Consider the following 27,662-nt stretch of genomic DNA (forward strand, 5'->3'; position numbering starts at 1 on the left):
GGCGCCCAACTCGTGTTCCTCGTTTTGGAAAATTCTAGACTTGGTGATAAAGTAAAAATTAAATTTGGAAAATTTTGAAAAATTAAATTAATTAAATATTTTACCGTTGAAGAGAGAAATACTGGTATTATAAATCATAAATTGGATTGATACTCTGCTAAATTATATATATATTGGTTGCCCAAAATTATTTAAACTGAATTTTTTATAAAATAATTATAACTTAAATCATAACTGGCTAAATAGCGTGTAAAATACTAAAATTTTAAAATATAAAATATCGAGTGAAAAAATAAAATTAAAATTGAAATCGTGGTAGTGAAAAAATCGATAAATTCCGGTGGTCTCGTGAAGACCAAGACAAGGTCATCGTTTACGCGTTGGTTGCACGCGTTACTCATAGTATATACAATAGGTACGACACTAAGCTTAGAGAAATAAACACAATAAAATCACTTGTTTGTTTCTTTGTAAATTTTCTCTGGAAAAGAAATTAAAATAAACTAAGTAAAATAAAATAAATTAGTAAATAAAATTTATACACTTTCAAGACTAACAGTGACAGTAAATTTTTGTTATAATAAAATTAATTGAATTAAAATCGTAAAAGAAAATTCATTAGTAAAATCACAAGTTAAATTTTTAATAAAACAAAGACAAATAATTTTAATTACTTTGGTTTAAAATAAACCACCGTTTGAATTATTAAAATAAGTTTTAAGTAAAATTTACTAAGTGAATGAGTCATTGTAAAATAACTGTTTGATAAAAATAACATGATATTCAAATTTCAAAATTTACTTGCTAGACTTAAGTCTAAGTAAATCTTACAATTAAATAAGTTAAAATAAATAGCTAAAATCTTTATAGTTTAAAATAGAATTTAGGGCTTGAAGTTTTAAGCGTCGAAAAAATTAGAAATTATCAGCTAATAAATAAAATAAAATAGTAGCTTAAAATTTTAGCCATTGTCTAAAATTTTCTTAATAATAATTTTAAACAAATTAAAATTCAATAGATTTGTGGTTTATTACTTAAACCATTATAGTTAATTTAGAATAAATTTAATTTAATTTACAAAAAAAAAAAAAAAAAAAAAAAAACTGTCATTGTTAGGGATTACTGAGTCATAGCTGGCGTCACCTAGCTATCAAAATAAATTCTCAATCCGGTAACAAATAAATAAATTTTAATTTTAATAAGTGACAAAAGAAATATTTTAACTTATTTGGATTTACTACCGGTAATTAAATTTTATATTTAAGTATTATTAGGGCTCGTAAGCTGCTTGTCTTACCAGCCAATATAAATTAAAATTAAGTCCCAATAATCGTATTATGAGTAACACTCGACCAGTGACGCGTCAAAACTCAAAGCGTTCGGTTCAACAATCGGGTAGGCGGGAAAGTGAAGAAATAATCTTCGAAGGCATTAGTTCCTCTAACGGTAGGAATCAGAACAGGGTAGTGCATTCACCACCCTCGACTACGTGCACAATAACATCAAGTACTACGATTTCGTCAGCGAGCTCGACGATGTCGAATCCTAATCCGTTACCCGGTATACCTAACCTGATCGTGACTTCGGACACCCCACAGCAAGTTAGACCGACAGTAAGGCGCAGCTTGGGGAACACGGTAGCAACTACCACGTCTATGGTCACGACAGTGACCACCACTATACCAATCACTACCGCGACTCTACCCAGTACCGTCATTACCACACCTATTACTGTTACAACTTCGTCTGGGTCAATTCAAACGAGCGACCCACAGGCCGTTAATACAAATGAACAATTAAATTTAAATTTGACAAATATTAATAATAATTTACGAACGTCTATGGATGAAGTATTCATAGAAAAACCCCCACCGGTACTTTCTCAACAAATTCAGCCTAATGCGAGATCCGCTTTTCTTCCTGGCACCGTTCCAGTTTCCGCACAGGCTGATCAAGCGGCAACTCAAACTGCCCTGGCTCAAATTTTGAATTGTTTACAAAATTTGACCATAGCTATGAGCACGCAACGGGTAAACAATCAGCAAGTGCCTGTACAGTCAATTACACAAACTGTTCGCGAGGTAACTCACAGTTTTGGCGACGGGGAGTGTAGTACAGGTCACTTGATTCACGATAATAGGGCTGCTACGACCTCAGCCCTCCCGAAGAATATACAATCAAGTACCAGTGGAATAAATAATGTTCACAACAATACGGCCGGTCTCAGTAATAATAATTATAATAATAATTTAAATAATAATTTAAACAATAATAGTAATAATTACTCCATTATTAATCCTAGCGTAATTCAAAATAATAATTTAAGTGATAATCCACCAATAAATAATTATGACAATAATTTTCAAATATTACGGGATAATTCATTTGCTGGCAATAATAATAATAATTTTGATGGAAATTACGCTGGTTATCGAATTAATAATGGTCAAGAAAGACATCAAGAATACTATGACCAACCTAGGGCGAATAATTTATTGATACCAAACGCCGCGGCGGTTTCGTTACGCAAATGGCGCGATATAAGAGAAATTGTCAGAGCGTGGCCTGTACGTTTTCCGCAAGGCGATTTATCAGCCAATAGTTTCTTGGCTTCATTTGAAGCTATGGCGTTTCGCGAGGGTTGGCTCATAACGGATTACGTAAAAATTCTTGGTTATATTTTTACTGGGAAAGTTACTATGACCATTTTAAACGGGAATTTTTAAGAGCATTCGGCTCACAAAAAACAGACACTCAGTTATTGATGGAAATTGGTCAGTTGAGACCAGAATCCGGTGAATCGTCAATAGATTTCACGTTTAGAGTTCAACAAAAATATAGTGAGATGCGTAACCCACCTCCTGTATCAGAACAGGTTACGTGCATCCGTAATCACTTGTCTAGAAATCTTTCCACCTTAGTATTCTCTAGGTCAGTGAACACTTATGATGACCTCTTATCGGTATTACATGAGGCCACCGCGCTACTAGAAGAAAATAAACGCGCGTCTGAGCCATCCGATAGGTCGCACGCTAAGACAAAAGAAAAATCGCGATTCTCAGCAGTACATTCGTTCCCGCGTACTCCTATTTTGGTTGATGTGATGAATGATAAACAACCACTCGTTATCGAGGAAATTAGAGAGGGTGATGACGGCAAATTAATTGTTTGTGCATCGACAGCTACTGTCCAAACTCCTCAAAATAATTTTTCATCAAATAAATCTCCAAAGAATCGAGTACGTTATTCCTACAACGCGAATAATAATGGCAACTCGAATGCCATATCGCGTACATTTAGTGAGGTAACTGCTGGTCGAAATTCCGACCATTACTTTTGTTTTAACTGCGGGCAAAATGGTCATCTGTTTGAACAGTGTATAAATAACAGAGTTGATGTCTGTAATTATTGTTTTAAAATAGGACACGTAAGACAAAATTGTTTTAAATTAAATGCCGATTCATTTAGGTCCGGATTTACGGGTAATTCAAATTTACGTCCTTCAAACATTCCCGTTCGGTCAAATATTAATACAAATCATAATAACTTTAATAATAATGGTTATAGTTATAACCTGAATCATGGGCAACCAAATGCAAATAATTTTAATAGGGGAAACCCGAACTCAACTGTAAATAATTTTAAAAGAAATGACAACCGTAATAATCGTGAAAACCGTTCTAATCGTTTTGTTCGTAATAATAATAATGTTAATAATAATTATGATAATTTAAATAATTTAAACAACCATGCTAATTGCGTCGAAAATCAACCGACCAGTGTTATCAACGCTAGTCACACTGATCGTTCAAAAAACTAGCTTCGCCCTCCTATTCCCCGAGGATAAAGGGCGCGAAACGTAGAAGGTCTCTCAAACAAATAATATGGGGAAATCGGAGCCCTAGTCGTATTAGTTCACATGAAGCCTGGTTGAATAAACCAAATAAATTTAAAAGAATTAAAATAATTAATGTAACAAATAATAACTCAGAACCAGACGGCGGCTTAGAGCGTACTGTCGGTCCAGTTATAGATATTAATGTTGAAAATTTAATAGATTCAAGTTCGGAACCAGACGGCGACTTAGAGAGTACTGTCGGTCCAACTAAACAAATCAATAAATTAATAAAAGAAGATTCGGAACCAGACGGCGTCTTAGAGAGTACTGTCGGTCCGGTAAAAGAAAATTTAATTAGTAAAAAGTTGATAACAGGTCCAGACGGCGTCTTAGAGAGTACTGTCAGTCCGATTGCTTTAACCAGCGGTGAACTAATAGGTGATGTTATATTAGAAAATCAGGCGTTAAATTCGACTAGCTCCGTTTTAAATAATAATGATAATAAATTTGAGACTGAGGTCAGTTTATTTGACCTATGCAGTCCAGAGAAAAATAATTTATATCAGGTCGTGGAAAATGAAATTTGGTATGATGCTATCGATGAAATTAGTAGTGGTAGTAATTTAGAAAATTTAGATGATGAAGAAAATCCATTCACGCAGTTTTGCGATATCTATGATAATATGAACGGTTTATCAATATTTAATAATTTATCTGTTTTAAATAATAACGTATCTAGTTTTAATAATTTATTGGTTTTAACTAATAATTTATCGGTTTTAAATAATGACAAAATTAATCCATCCATTTTAAATTCCGACGAAATTAATCACTGGGAAGGCTTGAGGGAAGAAGCACAGCTCATGGTTAATTTACCAATGTCTAATAATTTATTTGAGGAAATTTGTGCCGGTCTTGATCGTTCTGTTCTTTCGGTCGAAAATGATCCGAACGAAATACATCCGAAAATCTTAGAGACTTTAGAGGCTAGCGATTTTATTGTGTCAATTGGTTCAGACGAATCGGAAGAACCAAGTTCCGTAGACGTCCCCGGTATGCCATATTTATGTGGTCTGGAGCCACTTGAGAGTGATGAGGAGACTGAAGAAGAGTGGGAGGATGAATTGGACCCAGGATTAGAACCTGAAGGTCCAGCTCTTAGTCATAGCTCTCCACAACCGTGTTCTTCGCCTTCGCGCGCGTCGTATCTTCCCGAGATACTCAGAGATAAAACATTACCCTCACGTATCGCCAATCGTATTGCATCTCGGACCAAATTTTATACGGGTACTGGTCCTGTTCCACCAATGATTACAGCTCGTATACCGGTGTCCATCTGGATATTCGGGGTGCAAGTGAACGGTATTATTGATACGGGAAGTGAGAGGTCCTACATCAATCGGCGGGTGTATGACCAAATACGTGAGCTTATCTCTGGTCACTTACAACAGGATGATACGAACCCTCGGGGAGTTCTTCTCGCGAATCATACCCAATGTAAAACTATTGGGGGAGCTCCATTCATCATTCAAATCGGTACAATAGCAGGAGAGCAGTATTTGAGTGTCCTCGAGGACCTGAGCTATTCAGTAGTCCTAGGTATGGACTTCGCTCTTCAGTTTGGGATATTAATCGATTGCGCTACGAAAACTTGGCAATTCAAAGACACTAACGAAAGTCATCCATTTGAATTAATAAATTGTCGCGATAAACGAACTAGTTGTCAAACGTTGACTTCGGATCAACAAATGGATTTTGATGTATTTTTAGAAACGGAAATGTCTAAATTCGCGGAGTTACCGAACCAAGGTCTAACTGACCTCGTGCAGCATACGATCGTCTTACAACCGGGAATTAAACCCATTCAAATCCGTCCGTATCGGCGTAGTCCTGTTATTGCGGCGGAATAAAATAAACAAATAGACGAACTGCTCGAGAAAGGCTATATTAAGCCTAGTAACAGTTTCTGGTCGTGTTCTCCGGTAATGGTGACCAAAGCCTCGGGTGGTTGGCGTTTTTGCGTCGACTATCGACCAATCAACAAATATACTATTTTACCTGCGCGCCCCCTTCCTAATATGCTACGTATTTTAAGTGCTCTTCATAACGCGAAGTATATTACAACCATGGATCTCAAGGAAGCGTTCCATCAGGTTTTAATGTCACCGGAGTCCATTCCTTATACTGCCTTCTCTGTCGAAGGTAGGGGGCAATTTGAATGGGTTCGCATGCCTTATGGTCTCGCGGGAGCACCATCAACGTTTAAAAAGGCCATGGATAAGCTTCGCGAGAGGTTTATCGAGCGAATATATAAGAGAAACCTATCGAGTTCTTGGACTGAAAAAGTCTTTGCGTACCTGGACGATTGGGTAATTATAAGTGAGAATTACGATGAGCATAAAGCCATTTTGTCTCTTGTTTTTGAAATCTTTCGTGAGACTGGATTATTAATTAATCCAAGTAAATGCGATCTGAGGTAAAATTTCTTGGCTTCATTGTAGATAGCGAGGGTCTACGACCTGACCCTGAGAAAATAGCACCCATCGCGAATTTCCCTCGTCCAACGTCTCGTAAGCAAGTACGCAGTTTCTGCGGGCTTGTAAACTGGTACCATAGGCATTTACAAAATGTCGCGAAGGTCCAAGGACCTCTGAATAAATTGTGTAGCGTTAATACTGAATGGAAATGGGGAGATGAGGAAGAGAAGGCTTTCCAGGATCTTAAACAAGCTCTGGTCAACGCTATGCCTTTGGCTGTACCACAGCCAGATCTTCCGTACTATCTATATACTGACGCGAGTGATACAGGGTTAGGCGCATTCTTGGTTCAAAAAGAACCACATACTGGAAAAGAGTTCCTTATAATATGCTTAAGTAGACCGTTACGAGGTGCCGAAACACGATATACTACGACCAAGAAAGAGTGTTTGGCGGTTGTATGGGCCGTAAGAAAATTAAGATGTTATCTTGAAGGGTTTCCATTTGTTGTGGTTACCGATCACGCTTCATTAAAATGGCTCCATACTTTAAAGAATCCGAACGGTAGGCTTGCCCGCTGGGCCATGGAACTCTTGGCCCACCAAATTACGATCGAACATCGTCGTGGAACCGAGAATGAAGGCCCGGATGCCTTATCGCGTCTATACGAGGACCAGGAGCCCGTAGAGTGGTCCGAAGTCCTCGACGATATTAAAACTAAAGGCGTAGATTTCGTACATATTCAAGTTCGCTCGTGGTACGATATAAAGAAAGCTAATGTTAGGAAATATCCTGAGAATTTTGTTGATTGGCGTATAAATAGTGAAGATAAATTAGAGTATTATAAACCCGATTACTTAAAAGAATATATTGACGATCAAGACGCATGGAAACTGGTTTTAACAGAGAATGAGATCCCCGATATTTTAAAAGAAAACCACGATGTACCGGATGCGGGTCATTTGGGTCGCGATAAGATGTATCATCGGATACGCACACGCTACTACTGGCCTGGTATGTATCGCGATGTCGGCGAGTATGTTGAGAACTGTGAAACTTGTAAAAAGGTCAAATATAAACAGACCTCGTCTCAAGCGCCGATGCGCACGCGACAACCTATCGAACCCTGGGCCATAGTCGCGGCCGATGTGACTGGCCCATTTCCGCGATCTAAAGCCGGTTATCAATACGTTTTAATTGTACAAGACCTATACACGCGCTTCATTGAGGTCTTTAGACTTCGTAAGCAGACGGGATTAAATGTTAAAAAGAGTTTACGTCGTGTTTTCTCACGCTGGGGATACCCTCTGTTTTTAATCACAGATAACGGCAAAGAATTTATTAATCATGAGATTAAAGATTACTTAAAAGAAACGGGAGTAAAGTCAGTACCAACCGCGATCGCGCATCCTCAGAGAAACCCGGTTGGAAGAATTAACCGTACTCTTAAACCAATGATTCGAGCATTTATTTCGAAAGACCAGACGTCGTGGAGGAGCACTTAGGCGAATTCCAACTTGCTTATAATAGTAGTTATCATGCCTCACTACACTTGTCGCCATACTACTTGGTTCATGGCAAAGAACCACGGCTGTCGGGTAAAATTACTGGACTTGAAATCGATGACTTGGACCTCGATGATACTGCGTGGCGTACTCGGGTTAATCGCCTTGATCAATTACGGCATAAAATTGAAGAAGTAATGAGAAAAGAAAGTGAAAAACAAGCCGTATATCACGATAAGGGACTTAAAGAGCCACCCAAACTGCAAGTGGGTAATCCAGTATATTACCCAAATCGAAAATTGAGTAAGAAAGCCGACCAATATTCGTCTAGTTTGGCTAGTAAATTCTTAGGACCAGCCATTGTTAACAAAATCATTAGTCCTTTGGTCGTTGAGTTAAAATCAGAGACTGGGAAAATTTTGGGCAATCATTATGTACCCGATTTAAAATTGCCCAGGCGCAGCCAAAGGCTGATGAAGACCGTTTAACTTTCCTTCAGCTTCCGAGCCCCAATCTCAAGTCTGGCGACGGGGAGTATAACCGGGCAGCGTTGGTTTACGACGTGAGAGTGCGGCTCTCTCGCTGTCTCAGTCTTGATTTGGTCTTTCTCTATCTTTCTCATCGCAGCCTGATTGCCGAGTTTGGCTGAGCTAGGCGTTAGACCACAAGGGATGATTCCACGCAGCAGGTGACCGTAAATCGGTCATGTGCGCATAATTAGGTAGGGGTCATCGGAGGTTGGGGCCTAAGACGACTAGATAAAAGAGACGATTCAAGTGCAGGCAATCGATTGAAGTGCAGGCGATCGATTCAAGCTCAAGCTATCCACTCAAGCCGAAGTGCTGACATACACAGCCTCGTTTACTAGTACTTGGTTAAATAAAATTTATTATATATAATAATTGAATTAAATCTCAAAGAAATTTCTTTTCATCACCAGTGTCTTTAGTATAACTTAATTTCAGCCGCGTGTCCGGTCAAAGCGAGTCGACCCATCCCTGAGATCTATTTCCCGCGTTCAGAACCAGCAATATAATAATTAAAATTCATATTTATAATTAATAATTAATTATTTAATCGGGAAATTTTGTAACTGTGGTTCGTGGCTACTGGACACGAAGTAGCCAAGGTCACAGTTATACTAATTGATATAGATATAGTCAACAAAAGTGCTATAAGGAAAATACTATTGCAAAGAAGACATATTAATAAAAATGTCTGATACAATTGGAATTCAATTGATTGAGATATTCATGTAAAAAAATGTAATTAATTTTTAACATTGACGCAATGAATGGGCCTAATTCTTTTTCACCATATCAGCTGCGAAAGTCTGGTTCTCAAGAAAAGTTTGGTCGGGGTAAACTAACTCATTCCTTAGTATACCCTATTTCAAAAAAGTATAGATTAATATCCTAATAGCTGTGTGCATACGACCTAGAGTTGTCGATAACATTTTCTCATAGAACTGATAATTGATTCTCATAAAATTTTCATAAAAATTTATGAGAATCTATCAGATTTTCTAACAAGGAAGGTAGCTCAGGTGTCCTTTTCCGATTTCTTTGCGGCTGAAATATGGTGTTTAACTTTAAATTCTAAGATACTCATATTTTTAACTTCCCGCTAAGAAAATCGACGATTTTCAAAAATTTTGGGAAGTTATTGTTTTCACAGTGTTATTTTCAGAATGATGTCCGAGTGTGTGTATGTGTGTGTGTGTGTGTGTGTGCGCGCGTGTGTGTGTGTGTAAACTTTTTGTAACTTTTCAACTAATGAATCGATTTGGATGGTTGAGGTGGCAATCGAAAGAGCTTATTGGCCATCAACTTTCCTGAAAATTTCAGATTATTTGATCGAATAGACTCGAAGATATTTGCGAATTACGAAAAAAAAAAAATTTTTTTTTTTAGTTTTTTATTGATTTCTCAAAAACGACTCATACAATCGACTACAAAATCTAATCAGCTTTAGTACTCAATAAAACGCGTCGATTGCCACCTCAAACATCAAAATCGGATAATTCGTTCGAGAGTTATCGCGGGAGAAAGAAATGGTAAAAAACGGTTTTTTCTAGATACTTTCGAAACGACTGACGCGATCGATTTCAAATTTTAATCAGCTCTAGAATTCAATAAAACGCGCCGATTGTCACGTCAGCTATCAAAATCGATTGATTAGTTCAAAAGATATCGGCGTTGAAAAGTTAAAAAAATAACATTTTATGTTATTTTTTCCGGATAAATCATAATATAACGTACTAAAATGTGCCTGATATCATACCAACTCATCTTTTTTATGGTTTCTTTTGATCATATAATGTCATCGAACTTAGTTTTTAGTTTAAATCATATTATCAACAAAAAAATCGATAAAACGTAGTTTTTAATATTTTTATCGGATATTTCATATTTTATTGTTTCTTACATGAGTCAAAACTTATTTAAATCTTGATTTCGATCCCTGACATTGATTTCTGCCTCAATACACTTATTTTACTGAACATAATCAGGAACTAAATTTTAAAAACTGCTCCATTGATGATTTTCGATTCTTAAATTTTTAAACTTCAGCATAACAGGTAACTTGTTAGAGCTTGAAAAGATCGTAAAAAAACAATTGCATGTGATAGCATTTTCAAGCTCGAAGAGCTCGAAAATATATCTACACTAATGTTTTCGAGCTCTTTGAGGTCGAAAACAGCGGGAAGTTTTGGGGCTTGCCCGCAGGGTCAACCGACGCCCAGATTTTTTTTCAACAGAAGAACATTTTTATGGGGCAATGTAAACCCTCAAACTCGACCACCTTCAGAGGTAATTTTGAGGTTTTTATGTACTTACAATCAATATTTTTTCAAATAGCCAAGTGGATGATCATCTTCATGAAAAATGATGAAAATTACTATTGAGTGCGCACTTTAAAGTTACAATAAATTATCATTAGTAATGGTTTCAAATGACAAAATTTCAATAAAAAAAAACGCTTATTTTTAAAGTAGACCAATTACAATCGAAAGAGCAGAAAAAATGGGAATCACGTATTTTTGCGTTTAACACACGTATACTTTTAAAAGGTAAAATACTCCTAAGGGCTCATCAACTAACTTGTAAAAGGACTGTGGGCACAAACACAAACACGACTTACACATATGCAGAAAATCAAGCAATCGCTGAAAAAAAGATAGTAGCAGGGGAAGGACATTTCTAAGACATTTTTCTCCTATAGCTCCTAGCAGTAACTTATAACCGGGTTGTACTGTATATTATATATATATTAGGGTGCGTCAAAAAAATCAACAATTTTTTTTTTTACAAATGCGATCGAAAAATGGTTTACTAGACACCTTAAAAAAATTCTCACCAAATATGAGCTCTTAATTTTAATAGTCCTCCGCATCGCAGTTTTCTATTTTTTTCTCAGTCCAATAGAAAAAAATACATACCTCATCATTAATTGATTATACAAAAAAATGTTCGAGAAGAATTTTGTAGGAAATTGAATGCTCTACAAAAAAGGTATCTTATATTTCTTCCGTAAACCTCACCATTCCAATGATATTGACGATTAAAGTTTAATCATTTTAAGACAAATTTCATTATTGTTTATGAATTTTATAACTCGACAATAACTGACTATTATAAAATGCGCAATACAAATTTTTATAGGAAATTAACTGCTCTATAAAAATGGTGTCTTATGTTTTGACGATTAAATTAAGCGTTCAAAAGATATTCATCATCAAACTTTAATGTGTACTAATTGTAAGAGTTTCGATATGTGTACCCTTAAAAAAAATTTTTCAAGTTTATAATTTCGTCGGAAATTGAATGGAGAATTTAAAAAAAAATAGTGTCATATTTTTACGATTATCGTAACACGCTTAAAAACCAAAAAATAAGAACAAAATCTCGTTTTTTTTTTAGGTTCTTACGGACAAATATGGCTCATATTTTTTTTCCAAAGCGCTGCCTTCATGCCCCAAAACATATCCGGTTACTAGATCATTCGATTAACAAGACGCAGAGAATAACAATTTTTACTAATTTTGAGTATTTTTCGATTTATTCAGACGTGGTAGTAGATAAAAATCTGAAACTTGCTGTATCGAAGTATTTCATGGGTACGAATATTTCCTGAAGTTGTGAGCCCGATTCCTTTCTGGTGCCGATTCGGTATTCTTATCGTCCCAGGGCCTTTTAACATAAATTTTGCGTTGAAATTCAACACAAATAGTCTGTGGGGACCATTTCTAACACACAGATTGTGTTGACTTTAACACAATATTTTTTACTGTGCATCTTTTTTGCTACTGCTTTTACTGTTCCACTCTGTGTAATTATTGCTGAGATTATTGCTTTTGCAATTTTGTCACAAGAAATTATCGCATGAGAAAAAAGAGACGATCACCCAAAAAAAAAAAAAAAAAAAAAAAACTACTATTATTTCATAGTTTTTACTTATATCGGCAGTTCTCAATGATTACCTTTTTTTTCAATTAAACAAACATTGCATTAGTTTGTATAAAATCATTCTTCGCTCAACAGAGCTTGCCCATAAATCTGTAGGTAAACGCGGGCGTCATGAATTGTATGAACCGTCATAATGAAAAATTTATTTATGATGTTGAGCTTACATTGACGGTTATACGAAAAATTGCTATAAATAAATCTTTTATTTAGACAATATAAGTATGTATTGTTATTTATTCTATATATTAGTTCAACCGAACTATTTTGTACAAAAATATTATGAAATTTTTTGTTTTTCTGTAAGTAATGAAACTTTTTAACTAAAATTAATATCTTCAATATTTTTCATAGATGTTCTTTCAGTCTCGTTGTACAGTTAATTCATTTTCACCGGATTCTAGAAAATGTTTAGCATATTCTGGTAGTGGCGTTACTAAAATTCTTTGATCTGTACATTCAGATAAAAATTTTTTGAGATTTGTGCTTCTGAATTCCCATCTATAAATATATATTTATATTTTTATGTATATATACACTAGGGAGCTTAAAAAAATCCGATATTTTTTTTTTCTTTCGGCTGTTGTAAAAAAAATTTCTATACATCGAAAAAAAAAATACTGCGCTCGCTCTTCTAATTTTGCTATGCTAATAGCATGGGAATTTCACTTTTTTTTTATAAAAACTCCTATAACTTCATTTGACGCTGGGGAAATAAATTGAGTCATGGACATTTTTGTATGAAATTTTATGCTCTACAAAATTTTTGATGAGCTCATAAGCTCTAAAACGTACGGTTCAAAAGTTACAGGTATTTAAAGTTGATAACATTTTAAAAATCAATTGTATGGTTGTAATCATGTCTTTAACACAATCTTTACATAAATCGATTTGAGAATAAGTGAAACATATTATAATAGTATAATAAATATGTTAAAATATTAATTTTAATCGTAGCTGAGTTTTATTCAAAGTAAATTTAGTAAAAACATTTATTACTCTTATGTCACACAAGCAGAAAATAATGATTTCCATGAAAAAGTATTTATTAAACATATTAATTAATCATTAAGTATAAAATTTATATTGATGTTTTTGAAGCCTTTCTGTAATAAATGAAATTCGTTACAAAACCTTTATTTGATACTTTCCGTGAGAGTAAAAGTTTTGAAATAAATACCGTTTGAACAGGGATTTTTAAAAGGTCATCAACTTTAAATACCTGCTACTTTCGAACCGTACGTTTTAGAGCTTTCAAGGCCCTGAACAATATTTTAGAGCATAAAATTTCCTACAAAAATATCTATAACTCAATTTTTTCCCTCAACGTCAAATGAAGTTATATAATTTTTTATAAAAAAAGAAAAATTCCCATGCTATTAGCAAGAGAAAATTCGAAGAACGAGCGCTACCTTTTAAAATTAAAATAAAAAACCGTCTTTTTGACAGGAATTTTTTTTCGATATATAAAAACTATTTTTACAACAGCCGAAAGAAAAAAAAAATATCGATTTTTTTTTTTTGGAGCACCCTCACACAGTTGAAAATTTTGTGTTCTTGTGTATAAAAATTCAATGGTTGAATATTTTGTGTCAATTATTTGACACCATCGATTGTAAATTCAACTAAAGTTGAATGTGTTGTCTGAGGTCAACAAGTTTTTTGTGTTAATAAATTTATGAGTAATCTATACAACACGTTTTTTGTGTTAACTCAAATTTAACACAAAATAACGATTGACCATTTTCCGTGAATTTATACGGTGTGAGGCAAGGATTTATTACATATTATTTTTGTCAGCTTAACACAAAAAAAATTTTATGTATTATAGACAACATTTAATTTGTGTAAACACTAACACAAACATTGTGTTAATCAAATTTCATAACATACTAAAAGAGTAAAATCAACACAAAGTTAGTGTTGTTTGTCAGATGACGCTCACTCTTCTCGCGTGCTTTGTCCAGAAGTGCTACAAAAATTTGCTTATCATTCGAATAGTTTGGAATTATTTCATACGTGACTGTAAATTCTAAAATAAAAAAGATTTTCACTACTGTGTCAGATGAATATATATTGATTTATTTAAATTATTCAATTTTTATGTTACATAATAGCCTTATAATAGTTGAATTAACTATAATCATCCAACATAACCTATAGAATCATCGTATTGCTTGAAAGTTTATCATTTAGTATTCTTCTGTGAATTATTGTTCGTGACTTTTTTTTATTTATATTTTAAAGTATATTTTGTGAAAAATGAATAAGATAATTATTATTAAAATTGTTCAATTTTTTTTCAAAAATAGGATGTTTGCGGAAACAGAGTATAATCTGTCATATTTCCAAGTTAAATAAATAAGTTTAAAGAAACAAATTTCGTAATAATAGATTATTTTATGTAAAATTTAATAAGTTTGAATAAATGCATACTTTATTTTCTAAAAATATTGGTTATCGTTATTTTCATAATCGTGACCGCTATTATTGATATTGTTATTTATTATTATTATTATTATTATTATTATTGTTATTATTATTTTAAGGAAGTATAATTTATAGAATTCCTATGATAACATTTTAAGAATTAATTTGTGTTCAATTAATATTTTAAATATGTAAGTCAACTTTTTATTCTTCAACACTGAAACAATGTAACTTTAACATAGTCATTCAGTTAAATTCAATGCTAGACGTATGTTACATTGACATTCAATTTAAGTCAAAATAATTATTTGCGTTGAATTTTTAACCGAACAGTTAAGTTTATTTAAGACGTAGTAGTTGGTTAAAACTACATTTAAAAAAAATTAGATTTATCATACTTTTTAAGTTAAATTTAACACAACAAGTTTGTTGGGCTTACACAAAAAAAATGTTAAATTTACAAAATTTTTGTGTTAATTTATTCAATACTAAGCTTGTGTTATTGTTTGACACAAGTATGTGTTAAATTAACACAAAAAATTGAGTGGACCACTAAGACAAAACATTTGAGACATGTGATTTGTGTTAAATTTAACACAAATTTTCCAACTGTGTGTGTTTCATCACTTTATCAAAAATTATTCAGAGTACTTTATTAACATTGAATATCATATTAGCTTAAACATAACTTGAAATCATCCCATAAGCATGGTATAGTTAAATATTATTATAAGAGCAATGAAAACATCAACTCATATTACTTTCGCACTGAGAGAAAAAATCGGTTTTCTGAACTAAGAAATCGTAGTTCACAGACGACTCAGCTAAATCAGTTTCAGTAACTAATACACCATAGTAAAGTTCTCTACGGCTACATAGTCATTCTTACTATTTTTAGTCACACATACTAAGATGAAGTTAACATAACTATAATTTATATTGTAGTAAATAATTTATTCTTAGTCTAGTGAGCAATAAGATTATTGTGATATTAATAATGTACACTTAGTTCTTCAGATCATTTATAATTGTAAAAATAAGTATTTGGGTCTCGATGTACACACTAGAAAATCGAACTTTCTGAGAATGTACTAATTTGTTTTATTGTAACTAAACATTTATAGTTACCATTTCCATGATTTAGTATTGCAAGAAACAAAATTATTTAGCGATCTGTACTGCAGATTTTGGTTTATTGTTACTGAATTATTTTTTCTTTACTAACCAACATTTGTGTGATAATTTCAGAAATTTCTTTTCTATTACATTAAATGTACTTGATGTTTTTTTATTATATCAAAAATTATTTTAGGAAACATTAATGTTTAACATTAATGTCTTAATGTAATTTAGTACATACTATATTACAATCAAAAATGATACTTGTCGAATAACAGAGAAGTACTCATACCAGAATCGTTCTCAAGCTTGGAATATAATACTTCTGAAATAAGTTTCTTACCAGAGACACTATACAAAAGGTGGGCGCGATCTAGTGGCGAGCACCAAACTACTCTCGCTGCTGTTGCCTTGTTCTGGTGACTATTATTTCTTAGTTCAAGCAACTTTTTTATTTTGGTTGGAGCATAAAAAATTCTTGCGTTAAATAATAGTATTCATTCCGAGAAATTTTATATTCTTCAAACAAAAAATTGCAGACTGCTACAAAAACTCATACATCTTGCTTCAAAAAAATATCTAATATTAAGAAATAAAAACTTTTGTAACAAGTCAAAATTCTTCGCTTTAAGCATAAGGATATGTTAACTTGAGAAAAAAGAATTTGAATTAAAAATAAAAATTTCGAGATAATTATTTATTTAGGGCAAGAAAATTTTGATTTCCCGAATCGATTAAAAAAATTTCTTGATTCAAATTATCCGTTTTTTCTGCGTATTTATAATTCTCAAAAACAGCTGATAATTTAAAAATATAAGTAGGATTAATATTAATAGCTGAAATTATTTTATAATATGAAAATCGTAAAACTGCTTCGATTCAAACATCTTGTCTGATTATTTTGCTAAAAAGGGTTTCTCTTTAACTCATAACGTTATTTATTTGTACGTTATGATAACTTATAAACACGGCTTTCAAATTTGAGTTTCTCTACACAGGAAAAACAGTTAAATTAAGTCAAAAAAAAAAATATTCTTGATTTTAGATCATTTTTTTGATCAATGCGGAAAATCAAAATTTTCTTGCACTTATTTTTTTGCAGTAAAAAATTGTCTTGAATTTATTATCTCAAGTCACACCCTTTTGGTATAAAAAAAAAAAATTTTTTTTTTTTCACTTTTTTAATCGATCTTCACACTTTTAACGATTCGAAATTGATAAGCAAAAAAAGAAAAAGATTTGGTACGCTTCTTTGGCTCAGCAAAACCAATAACGCGTATATTTTGCAATACGCACTTTTGGCATTAGGAACGCAATTTATAGCAAGGGAAACTAAATGTTAATGGTATTTATAACTATATTATCTGTTGAATTTTTTTTACATTTGATAATTAGTCAGCAGAAATATTCTATAATTATTAAATTAACTAGAAATCGATTGTTTAGAGAACTATTATGAAATAGTACGGTTGATACTTTTGTCAGTAGTAATAGGAACTAAATAAATGATATTATATGAGACGACAACTAAACTCTTAGTCGAGTTAACTATTAAGATTATTTCTACCAACTATCACACAGTCACTAAGCTAACATAGTTACTGTAACTAGTTCATGTTAATCGAGTTAATGATAAAGGTTATATTATGTTCACTACTAAGCCTTGTTTTAAAAAATTGCAGTGTTGTAGTGACCATAATAAGGCAAAAATGGTTTCTTAAGTTTAGTCAATGGAACTATTTTTTCGTGCTGATTCATACTAGTACATAGTTCCAGTGACAATAAAAATTGGTTAAGGAGACTATATTTTTATATCTGACGCTGCATAGTTCAGGTTACTAAGCACTTTTCTCTCAGTGCGATGTTTCAATTATGTTATTACTTTAATTATGAAATATTCTAATGTTATTATTGTTATTGGAAAAAAAAAATATTTCATTACTTACTGCATATTTATTTTAACGTTAGGTAACTTTGCTGCGATTCTCGGATCAGCCCATGATACATCCCGATTTTTTACTATCAATGACTCTAAAATTATCTCATCATGACCAAAATATTGCTCAAGGTGCTTTCTTCGATGTTGATTTTGCTTAAAATCAATCCCTGTAGGCCTGAAATAATTATAAATAATTTTATACATTCAATCAAAAAATTAAAGAAGCGGAAAAAGGAATGGATTATTTTGAGCAAAAAAACTGTTCGATGGATTCTCGTAAATTTACGGGGCTATTGTGAATATATTGAACTGTGAAAATCAAATGTAATATCAATTTCATCATAAATATTTGTAAACTATCAGTAGATTTTCTGAAGAAGAAAAAAACCGTGTAAAGTCATTTTTTCGCACTTTTTGCAAATTCATGTCAAAGGAAAAAAAAAATAAAATTATTCTCAAAAATCATAGAACGTCATCGTAAAGAGATCATTCAAGTTATCAAAACCACTTTTGAATTTACTGTGTAATCATTTTTAATTAAAACATCAGTAATTAAAGACAAAATTGGCATTTTTCCTTTAGAGGCCGATGTCTCAGTAACAAATTGCCGTACAGGGATGAAGAAAAAAAAAAAAAAAAAAAAAAAAAAACAAACAAACAAACAAATTACAGCTGAATAAATTTGTTAACTGATCTTTGCATTTATTTAACCGAACGAAATTTTCCTAAATCTGTGGACGGAAAGAAAAAAAATCTGAAAAACGGTTGACTCTATAGGCCAGCCTCGAAACTTTCCGTTGTTTTCGAGCTCGAGGAGCTCAAAAACATTATTGTCGAACTCTTCGAACTCGAAAAACTCAGGTTTTGTATTAATCTCTAAGAATTCGAGAAATTAAAATAATCAATAAGGATCGTTTTTTAACGTTTTGCTCGCGATTATGCTTTATTAATTCAATGTTATTCGACAGAAATTAAAAGAAATAATGAAGACGGAGAGTATTATGAACTTAAAATCAAATCAGCGAGTTCAGATATGAAACATACGGAACAAAATTCGTCATTTTTCTAAATTTGTTAAGATGATAATATTTAAACCTACGAGCCGATTGCTGTAATTTATCTAGCGATCATCAAACACTATGAAAGCAAAGGTTCAGTATAATTTTTCGAATATATAATGATTTACATAATGCGTTATTCGGGAAAAATGAAGTAAATTATTGATTTTCTAATTTTTCATCACCGATATCATACGAACTAAATAACTGATTTGGCAATTTGAGGCGGTATCTGAAGCCATTTTTCAATCTTCGACGCTTACTAATATTTTGAATCAATCGATTCTGCGATTTGAAATTTATTAGAAAAAAAAACACTTATTTGGAATTTTTTCAAAACAATATCTCTTGAAGAAATGATCCGATTTTGGTAATTAAGGTGACATTTAACGCGGTTTATTGAGTTTTAGAGCTGATTAAAATTAAAACTCGATTAATTCAATCTTTTCGAAGGTATTGAAAAAAAACCGTTTTTTACTTTTCTTTCCCCAACGTTATTGCTTGAAAAAATTAACCGATTGAGATGGTCCCGGCAACAACTGATGTGGTTTATTGAATTCAAGACCTCATCAGAATTAAAAGTCTACTGATCCATTTTTTTCAAAGATATTTGAAAAAAAAAACATTTGTGATTATTTCTTTCTTCATCAATACCTCTCGAACGAATTAACCGAATGAGATTTTTCTTGCAATTTTCGACGCGTACTAAGTAACTCTAGAGCTGATTAGATTTTGGAATCGATTGATCAAGTTTTTGAGAAATTTCTAAAAAACCAAAAAAAAGATTTTTTATTTTATTTCTTCAATATTTTTGAGTCTATTCAATTAAATGATCTGAAATTCACAAGAAAGTATATGTCTCAAGGAGTTGCCCAGATTTTTAACTTCCCGCTAAGAAAATTATTAATTTAAAAAAATTCGGGAAATTATTGGTTTCACCCCGATTTTCGAAAATTGAGTTTTCATCAGATGTCGACGTTTTGAGGTCCTAGGAAGCTATTCTATTTTCAGAACAATGTCCGTGCGTGCGTGCGTGCGTGTGTGTGTGTGTGTGTGTGTGTGTGTGTGTGTGTGTGTGTGTGTGTGTGTGTGTGTGTGTGTGTGTGTGTGTGTGTGTGTGTGTGTGCGTGTGTGTGTGTGCGTGTGTGTGTGCGTGTGTGTGTGCGTGTGTGTGTGTGCGTGTGTGTGTGTGTGTGTGTGTGTGCGTGCGTGTGTGTGCGTGTGCGCGCGCGCGCGCGTGTGTGTGTGTGTGTGTGGATGTAAACTCTTAATATCTTTTTAATGAACAGACCGATTAAAATGTTTGAGGTGGCAATCAAACGAGCTTATTGGCCGTCAACTTTTCTGAAAATTTCAAATTGATTGATCAAATAGACTCTAAGATATGGAAGAAAAACAAAAAACAAAAAAAATTTTTTTTTTTCAGTTCTTTTCAAATTTTTCTGAAATGGCTCGATCGATTAATTCCAATATCTAATCAGCACAAGAATTCAATAAAACGCATCGATTGCCGCCTCAATCATCTCAATCGATTTATTCGTTCGAGAGAAATTGATCAAGAAAGAAATGGTGAAAAACGGTTTTCTTTGATTATCTTTGAAGCGACTCATCCGATCAATTCCAAACTTTGATCATCTCTAAAACTCAATAAAACGCCTCGATTGCCGCCTCAACCATCTTAATCGGTTAATTCGTTCGTAAGATATCGTGGGAGAAAGAAATGCTAAAAAAAGGTTTTTTCCGAAAACAATGGCATACAAGTGTATTTTCGAGCTGGAAGAGCTCGAAATTGTATTCACAACAATATTTTTGAGCTCCTCGAGCTCGAAAACAGCGGAAAGTTTTAGGGCTAGTCCGCAGGGTCAACCGATAGACAGATTTTTTTATTCGCGACACAATCATTTTTCACTGAGATACAGCCTTTCAAAAATCATTACAAAATTTTTAAATTTTTCCGTTTCCTCAATTTTTCAGATGAGTGTAGTATCACAAAGTTTGGAATCATAAATAATAAATTTCAATATTTACCCGACAATCGCAGGAGCTTCTTCAAATTCCTCGTCAATACACATATCATTACCTTCAACGGCATTTCGTTTTTTAATGAGGTGAATTTTTATTAGTGAACTAATATTCTTACCAGAAAGCAATATTTTTTTACATTCAGAGTAGCCAGTACTTTTAACGATAACATGCAAAAATTCTTTAGATACTGCCTTATTCGAGCAAAAAAAAATATCTTGCTCTAAAAATAGTGCAATACAAATTGGTGATAAACGACGTGTTTTTCTTTCACGAATTATTATAAACATAATGTCATTATACACCTCTGATTTAATATGCATTTTCATTTGTAGTGCATTAAAACAATGTGACATATTATTTTGAATTTCATGAAATCCATCCTCATAGTTATAATTATCTTTACGGTTTTTCAGTTCATATGCATGCCACATTTTCCTATTTGAGTGACGGCTGATATCTGAAAAACATAATCGTATCAATACCTTTATATGAAGATATATAAGGTATTCTATACTTAGTTGATGTTTCTATCCCGTTTTGTAAATATTTATACTATATGACAGTAGAAAAAATAATTTAATAATGAGTAAAATTATTTTACAACATTATTATTTTAATTATGCGTTTTCAAAAAATAATTTTTAACTTCCCGCTAAGAAACTTCAAGATTTTCGAAAAATTCGGAAAGTTATTGTATTCAAAAATCGAAATTTCATCAGCTGTCGATGTTTTAAGGTCCTAGAAAGCTATTAAGACTATTTTCAGAATGATGTTCGAGTGCGTATATATGTGTGTAAATTTTTTAAAACTTTTCAACTAATTATTCGATTTGAATAGATTCGGTAGCAATCGAAAGAGCGTGCCAGCTATTAAATTTATTGCACGAAGAAAAATGCAGATCAAAATTACATAATAATTACAATCACAATGAAAAATTTGCTATCTCAAATAAAAAATTACAATCCATAAAAAAAATTACGATGATTTGTAGAAAAATAATTTTTTATTGCAATTATTACTATCTAGATTGTAATTTTCACTCATCATAATAATTTCAATACAGCTTCGTTAAATTTTTGCTTGGAAAAAATTAATATTTACTTATTCATATAAAATTAGTTCAATGTTACAAAAAATAGAAATTATTTTCAGAATTATTAAAAGTTAGTACATTAGTTGCAATTTTTGTTTCGTAGTTGATAAATATTACATCTCCAAAGTAATTCTGCGTAGGTTACTGTGAATTTTAGAATGTCGGTAAGACAAATTGCTACTTCGGGAGATACAATTACTATTTGAGATTGTAAAAATTTCTATCTGGATTGTAAAAATTACTCGCCAGAATACATCTTTTACAAAGCGCGTTAAGTAAAATAGTCAAAATTATTGGTACATAATTTTTATTTGTCGCTTGTAAATTTTATTTTGAATGTAGTAATTTTTATAATCAATAGAAATTATTATTCTAAATAATATATTGTAATTTTTACTTTGAGTTTTATAGAAATTTTAATTTTTTTTAACGTTTCAAGATTACTTCTCGGATTGTAATTTTTTTTTCACATTTAGTAAAAATTACTTAATTTTGTCCTCCATGTGTAAATTTAACATTAATCGGTTAAATAGGCTTGAAGATATATAAAATCAATAAAAATCAATTTTTTTTGTTAGTTTTTTCAAGATTTCTAAAAGACGATCGATCAATTCCAAAAATTAATCAGCTCTAAAACTCATTAAAACGCGCCAATTGCTGCAAGAAACATCTCAATCGGTTAATTTGTTCAAGAGATATCGTTGGAGAAATAAATGTTAAAAACCGGTTTATAACGCATATCTTCGAATTAATTAAATGTTTTAGCATCGAAAATCAAAAAACTGCGTCAAGTGCAGCAAAGGCTGCTTCAAACTTAAAAATGGGTTGATTAGGTCGTAAAATTTCGGCAATGAAAAATAAAAAAAATAGCAAATTACTCCATTTTTACCGAACAACGCATAATATAAATTATTATATGTTCCAAAAATTATACCAAACCTTTGCTTTTATAGTATTTAATAATCGTTGCATAAATTATTGCAATTAATTCATTAGTTTAAATAATATCATAATAAGAAATTTTGAACAATTACTGATTCTGGACTTTTTTTCCGTATGTTTTATATTCTAGTTCGCTGGTTGAATTAAATTAAATTAAATTTTTTGAATTTTCGGAGATTAATACGAAACTCAAAAAGCTCGAACGTGTATTGACTAGAATGTTTTCGAGCTTCTTCGACTTGAAAACAACGGGAAATTTCGGGGCTGGCCCACAGGATTAACTGGTTTCCAGATTTTTTTAAAAAAATCTGTTTGTTGTCATTTTGAAAAATATAATTTTTTCATCTTAAGAAATAAAAAAACAAAAAATAGAAAATTCTTACAATTTCGACTACACTTCGCAGCTGCATACTTTATTCGAGTGTTTACTTGATTTTTCAGTTTTCGAGCTGAAATTAAGAACAGGAAGATAATGGGCGCTTACCGAAATGGGCTGCGAGCACCTGAAGTGTAGCGAAGTAGCGCAGCTCAGCAGCACATTGCGCGCAGTGCAGCGTACTAGCGGCGCCATTTTTACGCGAAATTTGAAATATTTAAGTTTAATGTATTTTTTAAGTTTACTCTAGCGTCATCAGTTAATCACCTGGTTAATTTATTTTTATCAAAAACTGAATTGTTTTGAAATAATAGATCCAGTAATATTTTTAACAAATATTATAATAAACACGGTTTCCTCAGAAGAAGATGAATATAAGAATTGTTGCGAGCTATTAATGATCTAAGACAACGTAGAACAATAACTCGCATTGACGGATACGTGGAAAATATTATTCCAAAAAAACGATTTTTTTAAATTCCTTGGCGACAATGGAAAGCTTTTATCAAGTTCTGGAGCTAATGAGATTTCGGAATTGATCAATCCGACAGTTTTTAAAATATTCAGAAAAAACGAAAAAAAAATTTGTTTTTTCCCTAATTCTTAAATATCTCAGAATCTATTTGACTAATCTAGTCGACTAAATGCCGCAAGAACCACCTAGACCAGTTTATTCACTAAAAAGATATGAGAAGTTTACACACACACACGCGTGCGCGCACGAGCACGCACACATCTACATACAGGCATCTCTCTAAAAATGTCAGGATACCATTGTAGCACTTCCAAACTTCGACATCTGATGAAAACTCGATTTTTGAAAATCGGGGCGAAACCAATAGCTTTCCGAATTTTTCAAAAATCAGCAATTTCTTTGGCGGGAAGTTAAAAATTTTCCCTGGCCCGTATGATCTTTTAAAAAAAAAAAATTTGGAAAATTATTGTCTCACGCTATTGCTCAACTGCGCGATAACCTTAAATTTAAAAAAATTCTGATCAAAACATTACGATATTAGAAATTTAAAAAAAATGGAAAAAAATTGTTCTATTCTTTTAATCTATTGCATAAGTGTGTGTTAAAAAAAAAGCTCGATTATGTTGTACTCTTTTGACACCATCAGTTATTTGCATACAGCTACGGAGGTCTTGCTCTTGGTACAGAATATGATAAAATACCACTTGTTTTAGGTGGTGGTCTTAATGTGAATCTCGTATCTCATGATTCTATTCCATTAACCCTAGTCTGGTCAACAAACGCGACCTAACGACTTTGGTCAAGTGATGAAGGAATCACCGCAATGCTTTTGAGAGTGCGACGTTGCCTGAGTACTCTGGCTGTTTACTATCGGTGTATTATTTCTGTCGGGAATATTGTAAAAATTCGAATATAAAAAAAATTTCAAACTTTATTTTTGTCAATTTTTAACTCTGTTTAAAACAATTAGTTATTTAAACAAATCTAACATACTTATTTTTTAATTAAATTTTGACACATGAATTTTTTTAAAAATTATAAAAATTTTTATTTGTCGGAAAGAGAAGACATACACCAAAAACGGCAACGCCGAGAGTAAAAATCTACTAACGACTCTGGTCAGGTGACGAAAACAGTCCCACAAATCCATCACTTTTTTTTTAGATTTTTTTTTACAGCAACTTTATGTTTTTAAACATGCTCAAAAAATTGTTAAAATATTTTAAAATGTTTGAAGAACTAAGTCAAATTTTTTCAAACCTTTTTAGTAAAAAATGTAATTGTAATAAAAATAATAAAATTAAATACGGCGTCACACGTTAATACGTTGACCAGTCTAGGGTTAACTAACTTTCTGCGAGAAAAATTTGATCTGAATATAAATAATGATTCTTAAATGGCAGAACTAAAGCTGGACGAAAAGAAAGTGTCAAGTCGAGACAACACTGTGAATATCGAAATAATAAATTAAAGAATAGAACTATTTTGTTTTTATTATTCTCATTTTGAATTTTTAAGGCTGGGTTATACCTAACGAAATCTCGAACTTAAGATTTTTCATTAAGTTTTGAATATTTGAGGGATTCGAATGATCAAAATCATTCGAGGAAGTTCATCTTCTGCTTTTTGTCGGAAGCTAAAAAAATCGCTGTAATAATTATTTAATAATTAGTTAGGAATCTCAAACTGGAGATTCCGTTAAATGTGATCCAGCCTTAAACACTATCTTTAAATCCTATAAATGCTATAAATCTTTTAGAATATTTTTTAGTATACATTTATGAATAGAGGTTTAAGATCGCTAAAGAGTTTTCACTTTTATCACGTGAACTCAGTTGAACACGATGTTTTTTTTTATTTAAGCAAGGCAGATCGATAAAAGGAATTTCGTTAATAAATACTTATATTTTACCAATAATTTCCAAACGATTTAAACGTTTCTTCAGGTCTTTTTCACTTATTTTTTTCGCCTATAAAAAATATAGCAATAAGATTTACACTTGCCATGATAAAAGAACATTTTTAAAATTACCTACACTTACATTGATTAATCGATTGATTATTTTTAATACGTTTACTGTAGTAAAACTTTCATGATTTTTAATTAAATAAGCTCTTATTTGATTCCATGTTATCTCTGGAAATTCTGGCAACACAGTCGACTCTAATTCTTCAAACTTAAACTTTTGTATGGCTGAATTTAGTAGACTCTGCTGAGATTCTAGAAAAAAAAAACAAATCATTTACAAAATGTATTTCAATTTTCGTAATTAATGAACTAATTAATGGTCTTTTCAATTAACATAACCGGGGTTGAGTTTATTCATTTTGTTCACATTAGTCTAAGTATTAATCAACTGTAAGTACTTACGAGTCATTTTTTTTTTGTGCGTTAAATATTAGTTTTATTTATGAATATAATTACTCAAATTATCCGTAAGAAAAAAGATGAAGTTATTATTGATTATGTACTTGAAAAAGTCGGGTTTTGATATGTTTTGTAAAGATAAACAATACACATGTCAACAACTAAATACAAAATCACCTGACACCAGTAGTGTGACAACCAGTGCTGCCAGAACGTGCGATATTTTTACCCCCTCTTGCCATTACAGTCAATGCTATTTCACCTCAAGAGGGGGTAAAAATATCGCACGTTCTGGCAGCACTGGTGATAACTTTACTCAATTCCTCAAGGTTACTAGATTTGAGTATGTTATGTCCTGGAAGGTTACTAGAATCGGAGCTGACGCCACCTCCTGGACAGTGGGCAGTTCGTTGTCACGCGGGACCAATTTTGAATTTGAAAACAGTGGATAAATTTATTGTTAACTACGATGATGATGATTATGATTATTATTTAATGAAATAATTAAGTTATAGATAAGGATAGATGTAATTGATAAAATAACTTTTATCTGAAGACTGAGTCTTATTATAAAGTATGGATGAAACTTGATCAATAACAACAGTTGTATTCGTCAAAAGTTCTCGGAGAGATGTGAAGTTACATCAGACGGCAGAGAGATGTCTGACCTCCACTCTCCAACTTCTCCCCACTACTCCCATGTTCACACTCATGCTCATACAATATACATATATATATATATTAGTTATTTACCAAATAGACTTATACTTTTATAGTTTCTACTATAAAAGTTCTCGGAGACAAGTGAAGTTACATCAGACGGCAGAGAGATCTCTGACTCTCCACTCTTCGACTTCTCCATTTTCCTGTACTTGGATAAAATCTTTTAGTTAATTATTCTAGACTACCAGAGGTGTATTCCTCTATAATTATCCTATGTTTAATTATTTAATACGATTAACATTATTATTTATCACGAAACACCATTATAATTATTTTCATGCTATATTTCTATACTTCTATAAATTTATTTATTATACAAGTCGCTCTTTATTTAATATATATATTTATATTTATATATATATATATATATATATATATATATATATATATTTATATATATATATATATTAGTATATACTGATTAATTTTTTTCGAATTCTGCATTGTTTTCTAGTTATTTTCATTTTAATGCCAAATTCTTAAAATCGATCAGAACACTATTTTTTTAGGAGCTTGGCATTAAAATGGAAATAACTAGAAAACAATGCAGAATTCGAAAAAAATTAATTAATACTAATTTGTAGGAAATAAAATTCTCTACAAAAAAGATTTCATAACATTTTTTGATAAATCCGATAGCTTCGCCAGAAAAGTAAAATGATCTTGAAATTTAAATAAACTTGACTTCGAACTCGGATAACTTTTGAACGGATAGATTTATCAAAAAATGATAAGAGACTTTTTTTGTAGAGCGTTCAATTCTCGATGAAATTATGTCTTGAACTTATCTGTTCTATAAGCCATCGCTGAAGTATAAAATTCCAGGCT

At 31.9% G+C, this 27,662-nt stretch overlaps 1 protein-coding gene across 8 annotated transcripts in view; it reads right to left on the reverse strand.

Moving 5' to 3' along the window:
• LOC103576086 (uncharacterized) overlaps window positions 1-26,329 on the reverse strand; it is a 67,553-nt gene extending 41,224 nt beyond the window's left edge. For 5 of the 8 annotated variants that reach the window (XM_053742608.1, XM_053742606.1, XM_053742611.1 and 2 more), the window contains exons 1-5: window positions 26,115-26,329; window positions 25,780-25,964; window positions 25,656-25,713; window positions 20,861-21,314; window positions 17,782-17,949 (exon numbers count right to left, since the gene is read on the reverse strand). In XM_053742608.1, coding sequence (XP_053598583.1) covers window positions 17,782-17,949; window positions 20,861-21,314; window positions 25,656-25,713; window positions 25,780-25,964; window positions 26,115-26,121 — 872 coding nt within the window. In that variant the 5' untranslated portion in view covers window positions 26,122-26,329. Of the gene's footprint in view, window positions 1-12,505; window positions 12,788-17,781; window positions 17,950-20,860; window positions 21,315-25,655; window positions 25,714-25,779; window positions 25,965-26,114 lie in introns of those variants that run through there. The other 3 variants (XM_014443977.1, XM_008556130.1, XM_053742610.1) reach the window with 3 other exon arrangements.
• Between the last annotated feature and the right edge of the window lie 1,333 nt (window positions 26,330-27,662).

This window comes from Microplitis demolitor, chromosome 10 (assembly GCF_026212275.2).
Source record: "Microplitis demolitor isolate Queensland-Clemson2020A chromosome 10, iyMicDemo2.1a, whole genome shotgun sequence".
Classification (NCBI taxonomy): domain Eukaryota; kingdom Metazoa; phylum Arthropoda; class Insecta; order Hymenoptera; family Braconidae; genus Microplitis; species Microplitis demolitor.